The 12,868-nt window shown below is 37.7% G+C and overlaps 1 protein-coding gene across 3 annotated transcripts in view; it reads left to right on the forward strand.

Annotated features, from left to right (window-relative positions):
- The window catches only part of SPTB (spectrin beta, erythrocytic), a 123,058-nt gene that overhangs the window by 45,420 nt on the left and 64,770 nt on the right, over nucleotides 1-12,868 (forward strand). For all 3 annotated transcript variants that reach the window (XM_083349373.1, XM_083349371.1, XM_083349372.1), the window contains exons 3-7: nucleotides 1,215-1,366; nucleotides 3,195-3,368; nucleotides 5,276-5,367; nucleotides 7,286-7,366; nucleotides 7,888-8,003. In XM_083349373.1, coding sequence (XP_083205499.1) covers nucleotides 1,215-1,366; nucleotides 3,195-3,368; nucleotides 5,276-5,367; nucleotides 7,286-7,366; nucleotides 7,888-8,003 — 615 coding nt within the window. The remainder of the gene's footprint in view (nucleotides 1-1,214; nucleotides 1,367-3,194; nucleotides 3,369-5,275; nucleotides 5,368-7,285; nucleotides 7,367-7,887; nucleotides 8,004-12,868) is intronic.

Below are 12,868 nucleotides of genomic sequence, written 5' to 3' on the forward strand. Positions count from 1 at the left end.
GGCAACCTGATAACTTCAGTGTGAAACTCCATATCTCTTATACTTTGAATAATTAATTGCATAGCTTGATCGTAACCCAGTGATATTAAGAATAGTGGAGAGAGCCCATATGAAGCCAGCTTATGCTGTATGGCTGGCTTCCAGAGCAAGGAAAAGTTATCTAACAGAACTAAACTGGGAAGAACTGCATTTTGAGCCAGTAATTATCTTCATCTTCCAAACCCTAACTGAAGTGATGGCATTCCTGTCTTCAATTTGAGCTGAGTATTTGATGTTGGTTCTAGCTAGGAAAAAAACCATGGAACTCTATTTTTATATATGACAATTGCAGCAAGATTACTGCATGCTCAAAAGTTTGATTATACCCACAATAGTGGAATGGTTGGTGAAAATGTTTGAACTTGCAGAGGTAGCTAAATTGATTTTCTTGATTAGAGAAAAGGCAGTATGAAAACCTCTAGTAGAGTTTTTTACATCAAACAGAAAAAAATGCAATTCTGCTTTTGATTATCAGAAAAAATAGATAATAAAAAGTAAGCTTTTTGTAATAGAATAAGATATATTTGCTGCAAAGGAAGTCAGAAACTTCTTTCTATTTTTTTATCTTTTCACTCTGCAGTTTTGTCTATTTTTCTTTTCTATTTCTTTTGTTTATTCTGTATTGTTTGTATAATTTCTATGGTTTTTGTTAGTTTTATTCTTTAAAACCTGTAATAAAATTTATATTAAAGAATTCAGTTATTTTATATCCCAACTTCTGCAAACATGAGGAATATTAACACCTGTTCTGGCCATGTCTCATTGCTCATTAGACACCCACAAGTACATATAGGGGTCAGTGACAGGGCAGACAACATCACATCTGTTCATGTTCCATAAGCTCGCTGTGTTTCCTCCATAACACCAGCGGCTAAGAAGAAAGAGTTATGTAGAAATAGTAAAGACAAAGTTTAACAAAACTCTTCTATGGCTTTTGATACTTTTTTTTGATACTGCCCAGATAGCTAACCTTTCTCTGAAGTCCTAAAAATTGATTAGGATTTCTTTTTTAAAATGTTAATATTTTTATTTCCCACTAGGTTTCCCACTGTTTTCCTAGTTTTTGCAATAGGTAGTACACTGAAACTGGAATTTTGCTGAATTCACACAATTCTGTAGTTTTCGTATGAATTACGGTAGTGTAGTTTAAGAGATTCTTTTTTTCCTAATTTCAGATGAGCGGGAAGCTGTGCAAAAGAAAACTTTTACAAAATGGGTGAACTCTCACCTGGCACGTGTAACCTGTCGCATTTCAGATCTTTATATGGACCTCAGAGATGGACGAATGCTAATTAAATTGCTGGAGGTGCTTTCGGGAGAGTTATTGGTAATGTTATTTTATTTCCCCATTTCTTATTTACTCACTTCTCTAGAGTGTGTAAGGCAAGTCAATTGTCATCCTAATTCTAAAAGAAAATAACAGATTTGAAATATTATCACTGTCAAATATTTGGATCTATCTATCTATCTATCTATCTATCTATCTATCTATCTATCTATCTATCTATCTATCTATCTTACATTTGTATAACTGCTCATCATAATTTCTATGTGCATATCATAAGGTACTTCCACAGAAGGCTTTTTTCCAAAACCAACTCCTGATCTATGGTTTCAAATTGCAGTTGATGTTTTCTGTCTCCACTTCAGTCAGAGTAATGCTGGTGTGTTTCTTTGTGGTGCTGCTGCTTTGTGAATTTGAAATATTTGAAATATTTCTATTGATTAGAAATCTTGTCCCTCATTGTCTTACAGCTTTTGCACAAAATCTTCGCTACCCTAAAACTTCAGATACATGCCAAGGCAATATTTAAAATGCAACAACTTGGTAACTTTGCAGCTTTCCCTTAGCAACCACCTCATGTCACAAACAAAAAACTATGGATAGGAGAGAGAAAAACAAAAAAATATATTTTCCCTTTTATATGGGTTGGGGCTAGGGGAGTTTTATGGCTCCAGGATGGTAATTGTTTAGGGCATAGCACCTACATATTTTTGCACTCTTCTATTGGTTAACTCAAAGAACATGCTTCAAGCTGTTTTGAGGCCAACAGATGTAAAACAATATCACATCAATTTCTCAGCAGAAGAATATATACCAATAGATAACAAAATTATTGTTTCAGTGCACAGAATATGTACGTCTTCGTAGCATGTGGAAGCATGGGAAGCCATTTTTAATATCTCCAAAGTCATTCTAAAGTCCCATAACTACAGTATACGTACTGGTTTTGAGGGGACTGTATTATCTAAATATTGTATCTTGGCCAATAGACTCAGGTAAGTAAACTTAAGCAGGTTATGTTTAGCACTAAAGGGTCCTAAGAAGAGTTTCTTTCAGTCAGCTATATGTTCTAAATCAGACATGTCAAACACAAGGCCCGGGGGCCAGATCCGGCCCGCAAAGTGGTTTCGTGTGGCCCCCGAAGCCATCCTGGAAACAGTGAGGGAACGGCCCCCACTGCCTTGGCCCTGGCCCAGAGACCCTCCTTCTGCCAAAGACCCTCAGATCTGTCCCACTTCTGCCCAGGCCCCCATAGGCACCCTTCATGTGAACGTTGTAGAGCTGGCCATGCCCACCCAGTAGGCCATATGCACTCTAGCCATGCCCACCCAGTAGGCCATGCCCACCCTGGCCATACCCACCCGGCCCTTTGAGGGCAACCACAATGCTGATGCGGCCCTCAATGAAATTGAATTTGACACCCCTGTTCTAATTTGTGGTGTAGTGGAAGTTATTTTTTTGGTACCTTTATTTGCACTGTTCATTTTCTTTTTATTCTTCTTCTAGCACATAACATTTTCTGTTTTAACTAAGAGCACAGTGTATTGTATTTTGGTTCTAAGAATATAGTCTAATGAAACTGAACTACATCTGGACCTTTAGTTATAGGAAATCTTTAGTAGCTAAGGAGTTAATAGACAACCTTACAAAGTATAAATGAAAGCTCTGTGCTGTCCTACAGGGTTTTGGATTTATATGGAATTGGAAGCCTTATATTTTCTTTGGCCAGCAAAGAATCTATACTATAGATAGAATAATTCCTTGCGTTATTGCAAGAATTAAAACCTCTTCTTCAAAAGACCGTATTTTGTACTTGTGTGCTTGATATGTTTAGTGTACTAATATAAAGCTAGTTAACTTAATTCCCCAGCCCAAGCCTACTAAAGGTCGTATGCGAATCCACTGTTTGGAAAATGTGGATAAAGCCCTGCAATTCCTCAAGGAGCAGCGTGTGCATTTGGAAAACATGGGGTCTCATGATATCGTTGATGGCAACCATCGCTTGGTGCTGGGCCTCATCTGGACAATTATCCTGCGCTTCCAGGTGAGTCTTGCCAGAATCATTAGTAGGAAACTTTACAAGTCTACAGCAGGGAATTTTCAGATATGCATTTGCTTATCCACTATTGAGAGTTTATTCTTCTTCCCCGTCTCACCATAGTTTAAAGACAGATGTAGCTGGAACTTCATTATCTGTTGAAGTATATATATTAGCCCTATGTTTTTTTTATGGAACTGAAGAAGATAGTCTCTGCCCCCCCACTCCAAAAGAAAAGAAAAAAAGAAATAGCAGCTCTTATGTCTCCTGGATGGAAAATTCTGCTGTAAGCAGCGGGGAAGGGAAGCACAAAGAGCATACTCCTGAAATCTAAGGTCTCAATGCATAAAGGTATTTGGGGTTTTTTGTCCAAATAAAAACAGCAGTTCCATTGCTGTTGAAAACTCTATGGATTTTTCAAGTCCTACAGAAGGTTTTAGTGGAACTGTCATCAGCAATTATTTCAGGTGTGAACCTATACACAAATATACATATGCACACAAACTGTTGTTTGATAAAAGTTCCTGTCATATTGGCCTTTGGGCCACAGATTAAAAACCAGTCAGTTACTCAAATCTGTTCTGACATTAGTGGAAATAAAAAATATGTGCTACTTCTTTAAGAAAGAAAATCCCTTTTACTAATCTGACTGTGATATGAAAGGATAATGGCTTTCAAAGTAAGACAAGCATAAGAGGAGAGCCAAGATAGTCTATGGTATCAAAAAGAAAAAAAATATATATTTTCCCCCAGAGAGCAGCATGGGGTCTCTTGGAACAGCTTTGCTCATTATAGCCCATTTAAGATTTCATCCTCACAGCCCATTAGCCATAGCATAAACATGCCCCAGTAACTGGTTAACTGGTTTCAGAAGACATCCATCTCCTTGTAACATTGACTTCCCTCATCTCCCAGCTCAGAGAGGAGGAAGCTAAAGTTGTCTTTATACAAATAAAATTATTATTATTATTATTATTATTATTATTATTATTATTATTATTATTATTATTATTATTGTTATTATTATTTAGCTATTTTCAAAGCAGCATTTTCACTCTTCTCTCAATACAATTTATGTGGATCTAGCACATTTAATTTACAGTGTAATTGATGATACAGCTAACAGGCTGGTACTGACTTCTGTTGGCCACTTGCTGCTGCAAACGTATCTCCATCCCTGCAGTTGTGGAGTGCTGTCCTCCATGGTCACTCTTGGCTTCTGCAGAGGCATTTGCCCAAGTAAAGTTTGGCCAGCATTTTCCTAAGCACTTCCTAAGTCTACATGGGCTTCTTGTATTCACAGGTTTTAACTGTCTTTAAAAGAGAACTAAACTTATCTTTAAAAAATAGGACTAGCTCTCTCTTGAATGTTGCACAGGAGATCAATTTAAATAAGGAAAAAGATCTAATTTCTGCCATCAGCAAATGTATTACAGGTTTGCTGCTGTTTCTGCCTACTAAAAAGGATTTTGCTGTGCTGTTTACTGTTTTTATTATGGCAAGAGGGGCTGTTTTTCCTATTGCTGCATCATTATGCCTATTAAGCTATTTCTGGGAGTAGCTACTTTTGTTTTTTTCCAGATTGTAATATTTGAGGATTACAGCCATATGTGACTTGTAAATTAATCTATTTTGAGAAACTACATCTCAAAAATAGTTAAATAAAAAACAATCATAAACATTTACAAGGCACATTCAGCAATTTGGACAGGATTTTTGGAAATGTTATAATAATGTGAAGGGAAATTAAGCAACTACTTTTTACCTTTCTTCAACCCAACTTTCTACAAATCATTTGTGGTAAGATCTCTATCAGGTTACATTTGTAAAGATCAGAGCTATAGAAATAAAAATATGCACAAAATAAGCATCTGAAATTAAAATTACTGTGGATTTTTTTCCTTTTAATTTAGATCCAGGATATCATTGTTCAGACTCAAGAAGGCCGGGAAACCCGTTCAGCAAAGGACGCATTATTACTTTGGTGTCAGATGAAAACTACAGGGTATGATATTGCTATTGTTTCTCTCTCTAAACACATTGTGACTTGCTGATTAAACCTATGGTATCAGCTAGGTAAACACTAAATATTAAGCAAATCTACGCAGAATCTATGAAAACTGACCAGGTTTCCATCCAGTTCATGTCAGTGATAGTATAAAACCATTAAACGATCAAATTAAAACACAAGGGCAGAGCTGTCTAGCGCACAGACAGAATGCTGTGCTTAAATGTTTCCTCTTGAAAATCCAAGTACTTTGCTTGGAGCCTTGTTGGATTTGTACAGTAATGTATTTAAGGAAATTGGTTTTTGACTTTTTGTTTGAGATTGGCTGAAACAAATACTCTGCCAATATTACAGTATTGATAAAAGTGTTAGTGGTGGAGAGGAAGAGAGCAAAGAATTAAGATAGCTAGTATGTGAAATTCTCCTGTTCATCTTCTATGCATGCTGACATTCTGTTTCAGGTTGTGCGGATGGAATCAACTATGTGGAATGTGATAATATTTGCAGAACTTGCAGTAGAATTCAGCATTGTTTTAAAAAAATGCTGCAAGAGAATACAAAGAACAGTGCAGCTAAAAAAATCCTGAAAATGAGGCTTGTATGTTAGAGCAATCCTTTTAATCATCCTCTGGGGAAGGGGTAACATACTTCCCCCCCCCTAAAATATTATTCTTTGTTCAGTCTTCTCCAACCTGATGTTCCAGATAGATCAGACAAACCTATGACTCAGAGTTCCCAGTTAGCATAAGGCTAGAGAAAGTTACTGTTTATCATCTGCAAATTTGGGGTGTGTGTGTGAAATCACAGAGATGTTAAAGGAATGAACTGAAATTGACAGAAGGGTTACATTTAGTAAATTTCAATTGTGATGGAATGTAAACCTAAGCCTGGAAACTGGGAAGGGATGAACAAATTGTTAAGGGAGAAGAAGGTTTGGGAAATATTTCTCAGTCCTAGGAATAAAGGAAGCAAGAGAAAACCAAAAAAAACCCTCATCTGATTTTGTTTGGCATAAGAAGTAGTAGAGAGAAATTTGGTCAGGCTTTCTAGATTCTGTTGTACCTACAACAGTAACAAGCATTCCTGATAACTCCCTTCTTAACTTTTCACATTCACTCCGTGGGCTCTGGAAAATGTTTGTGACTTTGTAATTGGTGAAGACAAAGCTAAGGAAAAGCTATTTCAATAGACAAAGAATGGCTTGAAAATCTAATGAGTTATGATGTAGTAAGCCTCAGAAAAGATTTTCAGCACTAATACTATTAAATAAATTAACCCTTTTAAAAGTAGTACATTCCCATGTTAGTAATGGGAAATGAGGCATAGAGACAGTATTCATAGACATTTCCCCTTAAAACAAAACTAAGTATGTGATTTACTGTATATTGAAAGTAAGGCTTCTGGGAGGCTTATTTTATTTCAAACATCTGCTGAACATTTATATGTAATATGTTTCTTTCAAGTCCCAAGCTTCTTCCTTTTCTTGTGCAACAGTCAAAATCTGTTCAACTGCTTAATTGTTTTCAATATTGTGGGCAGAGTGTTACTTTATGGAACCATGTTTCTTTTCTCTCAGTGGAAAAAAGTATCTTCAGATGAGAGGCTTTTTTCATTTATTCTGTTGTAAAATAGACAGAATGGACAGAAATGTCCTGTGTGCTTTTAGAAAACCTAATGTTGCCCATCCTGTATTATTATTTATCCACCCAAGCTAAATATCATTTTTCCAATGGCAGAAATCTGTACTTCCAAATACCAATTAGAAATGGCTTGTTTAACTGAAAGTGGCTCTTCTGTCTAGAGAAAAGTGCATCCTCATGTCAAATTATACCTCATTAGATTATGATTTTTTAACTGTTGTTTTATGACTGATATTATCTTGTTTGTATCTCCTTTCTTTATCTTTGTAATATAGCTATCCCCATGTTAATGTCACCAACTTCACCTCCAGCTGGAAGGATGGTTTGGCTTTTAACGCTCTTATTCACAAGCACAGGTAAAGATAATCTACAAAGATCTAAGCTTTTTAATTATTATTTTTTGCTAATGTCTAGGTTTGACTAATCACTAGAGTGCATATCTGCACACTTGCTACAGAGACCTGTTAGCCACCATCTGCTCCATATGAATTTTGCCTCCTTACTTCCAAGGTCAGGTGCAAAACTGACTAGTATCACCTTCTCTATTTCTGATGCTCAGAAATAAGTAGCATGGCTTATGTAGCCAAAACTGCACCATCTTCACCCAAAAAATATTGAGGGACCCCAAGGTTTGAGGACTATTATACAAAACAGGGCATGGGGAAGGAGGACCCAGTAGTCCGTATACTGTATGGTAACAGGTTTACTGATGCAAGAGAAGGATGCAGAAGATTTTGGATGAAGTGGTATGCAGACACGGCTGGAACATTGATCAAGGGCACATCATATTTGATCATTTCAAATTAATTTACCATAGCAGAGCTGGTATCATATTGTGTTGTTTAAAATACATGGGTTTTACTCCCTTCATTTCTAGGCCTGACCTAATTGACTTTGAAAAATTGAAACACTCAAATGCCAGGCACAATTTGGAACATGCTTTCAGTGTAGCAGAGCGGCAACTTGGTATCACACAACTTCTTGATCCAGAAGGTGAGTGCACTTGGCACAATGCCTGCCTTTTTAAATTAGAATTTTGCTGACAGGGCAGAGTTAAGAATTATATAGAATAATGATAGCAGAAGCTAAGCAATTGGTGCATAATATTTGCCTGTTAAATGTTCATGAAGCAATTCAGTCTATAAACATGGATACTTATTTGTTTCTGCAATAGTGTATTCTTAAGCTGTCAGGAAACACTCTGTATAAGCCGTCTGAAATGAATGAGAATGAGTCATGTCTCTTTGCCCACTTCAAGGCTCTTTTTCAAACAGGCATTTATTTTATTTACAAGGCTTAAAAGCGTTACAATCAAATCAACTCTGAGCAATGTACAATTTCCCAAGTCTGTAACTTGGTTAAAATCAGACAAGATAAATAGACAACATAAATATAACATTTTGTATATCTTGATATACAAATAGAAGAAATAGAAGAAAACAATAGAATAGGGAGGACCAGAGATCTTTTCAAGAAAATTGGAGAGGTGAAGGGAACGTTTCATGCAAAAATGGGCATGATCAGGGCTTTTTTTCTCATAGAACGCTCAGAACCGAGTTCCGGCACCTTTTTTGGATGGAACCTTGTAGGGTAGGCAAGGCGGCTTGTATGACACGTGTGAGTTCCGGCACCTTTTTCTTTTACAAAAAAAGCACTGGGCATGATAAAGGACCAAAATGGCAGGGACCTAACAGAGGCAGAAGAGATTAAGAAGAGGTGGCAAAATTACACAGAAGAACTATACAAGAATGAGCTTAATGTCCCTGATAATCACAATGAGGTGGCCACTGACCTCGAGCCAGACATCCTAGAATGTGAAGTGAAGTGGGCCTTAGAAAAATCTGAGCAACAACAAAGCTAGTGGAGGTGACAGTATTCCAGCTGAGCGATTCAAAATCTTAAAAGATGATGCAGTAAAAGTGCTACACTCAATTTGCCAGCAAATTTGGAAAACTTAACAGTGGCCACAGGATTGGAAAAGATCAGTTTACATTCCAATTCCAAAGAAAGGCAGTGCCAAAGAATGTTCAAACTATTGCACCATTGCACTCATTTCGCATGCTAGTAAATTTATGCTTAAAATTCTACAAGCTAGACTCCAGCAGTATGTGGATTGAGAACTACCAGAAGTACAGGCAGGATTTCGAAGAGGCAGAGGAACTAGAGATCAAATTGCCAACATACGCTGGATCATGGAGAAAGCTAGAGAGTTCCAGAAAAACATCTACTTCTGCTTCATTGACTATGCTAAAGCCTTTGATTGTGTGGATCATAACAAACTGTGGCAAGTCCTTAAAGAGATGGGTATACCAGACCATCTTATTTGTCTCTTGAGAAACCTATATGCGGGCCAAGAAGCAACAGTGAGAACTGGACATGGAACCACTGATTGGTTCAAAATTGGGAAAGGAGTCCGGCAAGGCTGTATACTGTCGCCCTGCCTATTTAACTTATATGCAGAGCACATCATGAGAAAGGCAGGGCTGGATGAATCAAATGTTGGAATTAAGATTGCTGGAAGAAATATCAACAACCTAAGATATGCAGATGTTACCACTCTAATGGCAGAAAGTGAAGAAAAACTAAAGAGCCTCTTGTTGTGAGTGAAGAAGGAGAGTGCAAAACTTGGGTTGAAACTAAACATTAAGAAAACCAAGATCATGGCATCCGGCCCTCTCAATTTCTGGCAAATAGATGGGGAAGAAATGGAGGTAGTGACAGATTTTATTTTCCTGGGCTCCAAGATCACTGCAGATGGGAACTGTAGCCAAGAAATTGACGCTTCCTCCTCGGGAGGAAAGCCATGGCAAATCTAGACAACACACTAAAAAGCAGAGACATCACCCTGTCAACAAAAGTGCGTACAGTCAAGGCTATGGTCTTCCCAGTTGCAATGTATGGCAGTGAAAGTTGGACCATAAAAAAGGCTGAGCGCCAAAGAATTGAGGCCTTTGAACTGTGGTGCTGGAGAAGACTCCTGCGAGTCCCTTGGACTGCAAGGCGATCAAACCAGTCAGTCCTAGAGGAGATCAACCCTGGCTGCTCTTTAGAAGGCCAGATCCTGAAGCTAAAACTCAAATACTTTGGCCACCTAATGAGAAGGAAGGACTCACTGGAGAAGAGCCTAATGCTGGGAAAGGTTGAGGGCAAGAGAAGAAGGGGACGACAGAGAATGAGGTGGCTGGATGGAGTCACTGAAGCAGTAGGCGTGAGCTTAAATGGACTCCGGAAGATGGTAGAGGACAGGAAGGCCTGGAGGAACGTTGTCCATAGGGTCGCAATGGGTCGGACACAACTTCGCAACTAACAACAACATATCTTGATTTTAAAAAAAACTAAAAACCGCAGATCACAATACAACCACCTCATTGTCAAAGGATTAGTCAGAGCAACCCTGCTTCTGCATTTTTAGGTGTAGTATCATTAATACTTTTAATTATGATGTTTTGTCAATTATTTTTGTTAGAATTGCTTTTAATTTTGCTTGATCTATTTTTTTTATTTATAAGCTGCCTTGAATTTTTATCATAGAAAGGTGAGATTCAGTATCTAAATAAATATCTCTACTGTGCATAGTCACAAATTAACGATGTTGTATATGATACGGATTTTTTGTTGAGAGATTCATTCTTTCAGTTGCCTTCCATAAATGCATTTCTGTAAAACATTCCATGTCGACATCTTTTCCCCTTCATTCTCTTTGCTTAACGTGGAAAATACATTATTTTTTTTAAAAAAAATACCGTCATAGTTATTTTATTTTTGAAAATGTTTAAAAGGAAATCTGACCTACAGTATTATGAGAAGGCTGTCAGAGGCTTGGCTCTGATTCCTTACTGCTGGGTGAGCAACATGATGCCTGCAGGCACAGCTGTATCCGCCACGGACACTCCCACATTTCCTTTGGCACTCAGCAGGCCCCTTCCACCCCACCTGGCTTCTTTATCTTCGAAAGCTGGAAATCAGCAGAGCTCAGACTTCAAATCTTGCGCTTCTTCACTCCCTACATATATTTAATCTCCACTGGGGCCTAGGGCAAGTTTCTAAACAAAAAGAGCATGGAACAACTCAAATCTTGATCTTTTCGTTTCTGCTCAGCCTTCCATTTCTCTGAAACTAAAATAAAAGCAAGAAAAGTTACTGGCAGGTGAGGTAATAATAGCAAGAGAATCAGTTTGTTTGGGGGGAGGGAAGAAAAAAAAGTGATGGAAGCAACTGAAAAATCCACTCAGAAGAGGAGTGGAATAATGCGAGAACAGAAAGGGAAGCTGAAGCTAGCAAAGCTAGCGCAGGGAGAGAAACAAATGAAAAGCAACCTTCAAGAAGAGGTCAAGTGTGCAAGTGGCAGGACTTGGTTTTTTTTTTTTAATTCCATTTGTATCCCGCCCTTCTCCGAAGACTCAGGGCGGCTTACAAGCTTAGCAGTAGCCTTCATTCTATGTATATGCCTGCTTCTTAGGGCTTTCACACACACCCCCAAGCGGCATTATTACAAAGTCAGCTTAATTGCCCCCAACAATCTGGGTCCTCATTTTACCTACCTCGGAAGGATGGAAGGCTGAGTCAACCTTGAGCCTGGTGGGATGCGAACCTGCACTAATTGCAGGCAGCTGGTGTTACTTAAGGAGGCATTAGCCCACTGCTCCACCAAGGCTCCTTTGTTTAATAATTAAGGTTGCAATTGTACAGTATGTCTGAGTGAAAGCATTGGAAGGAGAGGTTGGGTTTGAAAAATGAAAAAGGCACGCGTCTGTGTGTTGACAATGAAGGATAGGGGTTTTGTTTTGTTCTTTTGATATTGTGGGACATCGGGAAAGCTTCATATATTTGAAGTAAACTATTTTGGAGATCTTCCTACATGGGAAAATAACTTCATTAATACTGATTTTCAAATAACATATTTAATTTTAATTTAGGCATAATTTATGAAAGTTGTCCAGTCCTTATCTCTGAAATGAGCTTTCTACTCGTTAACTTATCTTGGTTCATAAGCCATGACTTATGGTTTAGTGTGTTGTGTGGACTTTGCTTATCGTAGTTTATTCAGAGCACTATGGTCAAGCACATCATGTCTTCCCACAATAATGTGACTCAGCCATTTTGTGATTGTACCCACGTACTTTTTATTCACATGCTCAAAAAGATTCATGATCCTTCAACATAGCATGGCTGAACTTCCCAATTCAGTTCAATAAAGGGAACAAATCCAAGCTTTACTGATTTGTAGGTATAATAAAAAAGAAAATTCTTAAGGTAGAAAAACTCTCATATTGAATTTATCTACACATATAAGTAATTATCAGATTAGCAAGATAGAATTTACAACTAATAGTTAAATAGCTAATTTATGATCAGTCATACATTTCTTTAATCCCGTATTCATTGATAGCTAATCTCTGATCCAGTTTTGATGATAATCCTGCCCCCAACATTAACAACTTTTACTTTGAGTATGTGCAAATTGCTTCTGCTTCATTACCGAGGAAAAATACGGGCCTCCAGCAACTACACATAGTCCTCAACCTATGACCACAATTGAGCCCAAAATTTCTGTTGCTAAGTAAGACAGTTGTTAAGTGAATTGTTCCCCATTTTACGACCTTTCTTGCCACAGTTGTTAATGAATCACTGCAGTTATTAAGTTGGTAACACAGTTGTTAAGTGAATCTGGATTCCCCACTGACAAAAGGTGATCACAAAAGGTGATCACATGATCCTGGGACACTGCAACTGTCATAAATATGAATCAGTTGTAAAGCATTTGAATTTTGATCATGTGGCCATGGGAATGCTGCAATGGTCGTAAGTCTGAAAAATGATTAAGTCACATTTTTCAGTGCAGTTGTAACTGAATAGTT

This window comes from Vipera ursinii (genome assembly GCF_947247035.1).
Source record: "Vipera ursinii genome assembly, chromosome: 1".
Taxonomy (NCBI): domain Eukaryota; kingdom Metazoa; phylum Chordata; class Lepidosauria; order Squamata; family Viperidae; genus Vipera; species Vipera ursinii.